Source organism: Gavialis gangeticus, unplaced genomic scaffold (genome assembly GCF_001723915.1).
Source record: "Gavialis gangeticus isolate Ggan-Ray unplaced genomic scaffold, GavGan_comp1, whole genome shotgun sequence".
Classification (NCBI taxonomy): domain Eukaryota; kingdom Metazoa; phylum Chordata; order Crocodylia; family Gavialidae; genus Gavialis; species Gavialis gangeticus.
Genome location: NW_017729022.1, coordinates 166,328,455 through 166,331,301, shown reverse-complemented (window position 1 = coordinate 166,331,301; position 2,847 = coordinate 166,328,455). Strand labels below are relative to the sequence as shown.

Below are 2,847 nucleotides of genomic sequence, written 5' to 3'. Positions count from 1 at the left end.
CCGCCCCCCCGCGTGGGGCCGCGGTGCCCCAGAAGCGCGTGCTTGGTGGCGCAGCCGGCCCGGCCCGGCCGAGCGCGAGCGCGAACGGGCCCCAGCTGTCCTCCGCCCCCGGGAGACGCGCCGAGAGATGTCTTTAGACAGGTCAGCAGTTCCTCCCCAACCAGCCCTGACAGCTACCTGTCAGGGGAGAAAAACCTCTTCATCGCTGCCCGGCTAGGATCCTTGGGAGCAGCCGCAGCCCCTCGGCTGCCACTGACCCAGCCTCAAGCTCCCTGCAGATCAGTGTCCCCCAGGGACTGGTACCTGTCACCAGGAGGGATGAGCCACCACAAAAACCCAACCCCCCCCGCCCCACCAGGGACCAGCGCGGGGAGAAGGAGCCCTACCCTGGCCCTCTGCTCCCACCTCCAGGCCTGCTGGTGCCAGGGGGGGCACAAACACCCCCCCTCCCGCGTGGCGTAGCACAGGGCAAGGGGCTGGGCCGGGCAACTCTTCTCCCTGCTCTGTGTGAGTGAAGGGGTCACGTTGATCCCTATTCAAAATGCGGGGGTAGAGATCTTCAGGACCCAGTGCAGCGAACGCCCCTCTAACAGTGCCCCCCAGGCTCGGTCCAGTGCCCGCCCCAGAGGGTAAGGTGGGAGACGGGGTCCCCGCTGTGTCTTTCAGTCCCGGTGCAAACTTTTCCCCCACCGCTGATTTCCCTGCCACAGCAGATCCCAATTTTATTTTATTTTATTTTATTTTATTTTATTTTATTTGGGGGGGGGGCGGAGCTGGGTGAGTGCCCAGGGCTGCCGGGTCCGTGCCAGCCCCCGGCCGGGGTCAGAGGCAGGGCCAAGCTCTCTCCCACACAGCCGCCACTCGAGGAGGCGGGGGTGGTGAACAAACCGAGAGGGGCTTGACTTTGCTGGGGGAACGGAGGGCATCAGTGCCTGGCCAGTCCTGGGCAAATCGCCTCCTTTCTTCCCAGCCAGTGCCCAACAGATCCCGCGACCCCGCCCCCCCCAAGTGCTGTCCCGCTGCCCCCTCCAGACTGTGCCCTGGCCGCCCCAACTCCCCCCTCCTCCACACTGCGGAGGTGAAAGCCAGTGCTAATCCAGGTCAATGTCTCCCACCCTTGGGAGGGCTGTAACAGATGATGGGGGGGGGGGAGAGACCCAAACAACAACAAACAAAAAGCCCCCTCCCCAACACACACAATCATAATAAAGTCCAGTTCCTTTCCACCCGCTCCCAACTTTAGCCCTGGCTGCTGCCCGGGGGGTTTTAATCTTACAAAGAGAAAGGGGGGCTCCCTGCGCAAAATTACGCCTTCTCCTCTCATTTGTTAGCTGATTCCATCAAAAAGTTCGCTATTTATAGGCTACACACAGGGAGCCGGAGGAATGCAAACCCTCCCGTGCTTGTTCCCTTTGCAAAGTGACCGGTCCTGCAGCATCTGATCGGCGGGTGCGTGCGTGTGTGTGTGTGTGTGTGTGTGTGTGTGTGAGCCAGAGAGCCAGCTACAAGCAAAGAGGGGGAGAAGATCTCCAGCCGAGAGACTTCTTAATTGCTCCGAGCTGCTCTGCCATCCAGCCATGTGAGTACCCAGCCATGATCACCTTTTGCACAGATGGTCACTGAAATCAGGCACAGACACTTTTTGCCTTTTTTTTTTAATCCTTCTTTCCCTTTCTCTTCCTTTATCTCCCCGCTTCCTTTCCACCTCTTCCCTCCTCTAGGTTTTTTTTTCCTTTCTTTTTAGTTGTAGTTTGCGCGGTTTCTCCCTCCCGAAGAGGAAGAATGAACCGTAGGCAAATGTCAAGGGGGAAATGTGCTGGAGAAAAAGGAAAGAAGGAGTGGTGAAGGAGGGAGGAGGAGGAGGGTTTTGCTAAGCGATCGCCTTCTCCCCTGAGTTCGAGCCGGCTGGGAATTAGCAACAGAAAGATAAGGCAGGTTATATCCCCCTCCTCCCTTTCCCCAGCTCTGCTTTTCGACCCCTAGACAATGATACAAGTCTGGAGAGGGGGATCGATGTATAGGAATTTGGGAAAGGAGGGAGGCTTGATAACAACCGCGTGTTTAAAGAAGTGGCTGTCAGACAGCTTGTGCAGACCGGCAGGTAGGGAGGGATGCAGCTTGCCCAGGAGCCCGGGCTCCGGGAGCACAGCTGGGAAGGAGAAGGCACATCGCACAGTGTGCTCTCCAGGCTCCGCGCCGTCTCAGCCCGCTCCGTGCACGGGGACGATGGCCAGACGTCCGGCCCCTGCCTGCATGCTTTCCAAGGCATCCTCCAGCCTCAGTGTGACCCCAGAAGTGAAGTCAAGCCCCACACGGTGCATTTTAAGAAATTGCCCAGTTGACTCAGGAAGGGGGAAATTGCGATGTGAGATAGGGAATGTGGCTCTTGGGAACATGGCTGGAGAGGTATGGGGGATGCAAAGCCTGCTAGGGACCCCGGGGGTGTGTGAAAAGTGGGGATTTGCTTACAGCAGGGAAAGGCACTTTTCTCCAACAATACTTGAGCTCTGATCGTGCACTCCCAGGGCAGGGTAGCACTACACGAGCAGAGTCAGGGTTATCCAGGGCATGAGGCAGTGCTCCCGGGATGTAACCTCTCTGGCCGTTTAAACACAAAGAAGAGGGAGAGAAGGAGTTTCACTTGGAAATCCAGAGAGCACGGTGAGTGTGTGCATTTGCTCCTTTACTTTGCCACCCAAGTTCAGGAGAAGCCAAGGCTTGTCTTTGTGTTTGGGTCCTGTATTTGCTTGAGCAGACTTGAAGCACAGATGGTTTAAGGACGAGCGCACACAAAAGAGCAGGGGAACTTGCTTCTAACTTTGCTGCTTCCTTGCGGGGGGGGGGGGG

The 2,847-nt window shown here is 57.9% G+C and overlaps 1 protein-coding gene across 2 annotated transcripts in view; it reads left to right on the top strand.

Moving 5' to 3' along the window:
- The first annotated feature begins 811 nt into the window (after positions 1-811).
- ESRRG (estrogen related receptor gamma) overlaps positions 812-2,847 on the top strand; it is a 617,448-nt gene continuing 615,412 nt past the window's right edge. The window contains exon 1 of one of the 2 annotated variants that reach the window (XM_019516458.1): positions 812-2,661. Coding sequence is in view for 1 of the 2 variants with exons in the window: in XM_019516456.1 (XP_019372001.1) it covers positions 1,578-1,579 (2 nt within the window). In the remaining variant the exon portion in view is untranslated. The remainder of the gene's footprint in view (positions 2,662-2,847) is intronic. The other variant, XM_019516456.1, reaches the window with a different exon arrangement.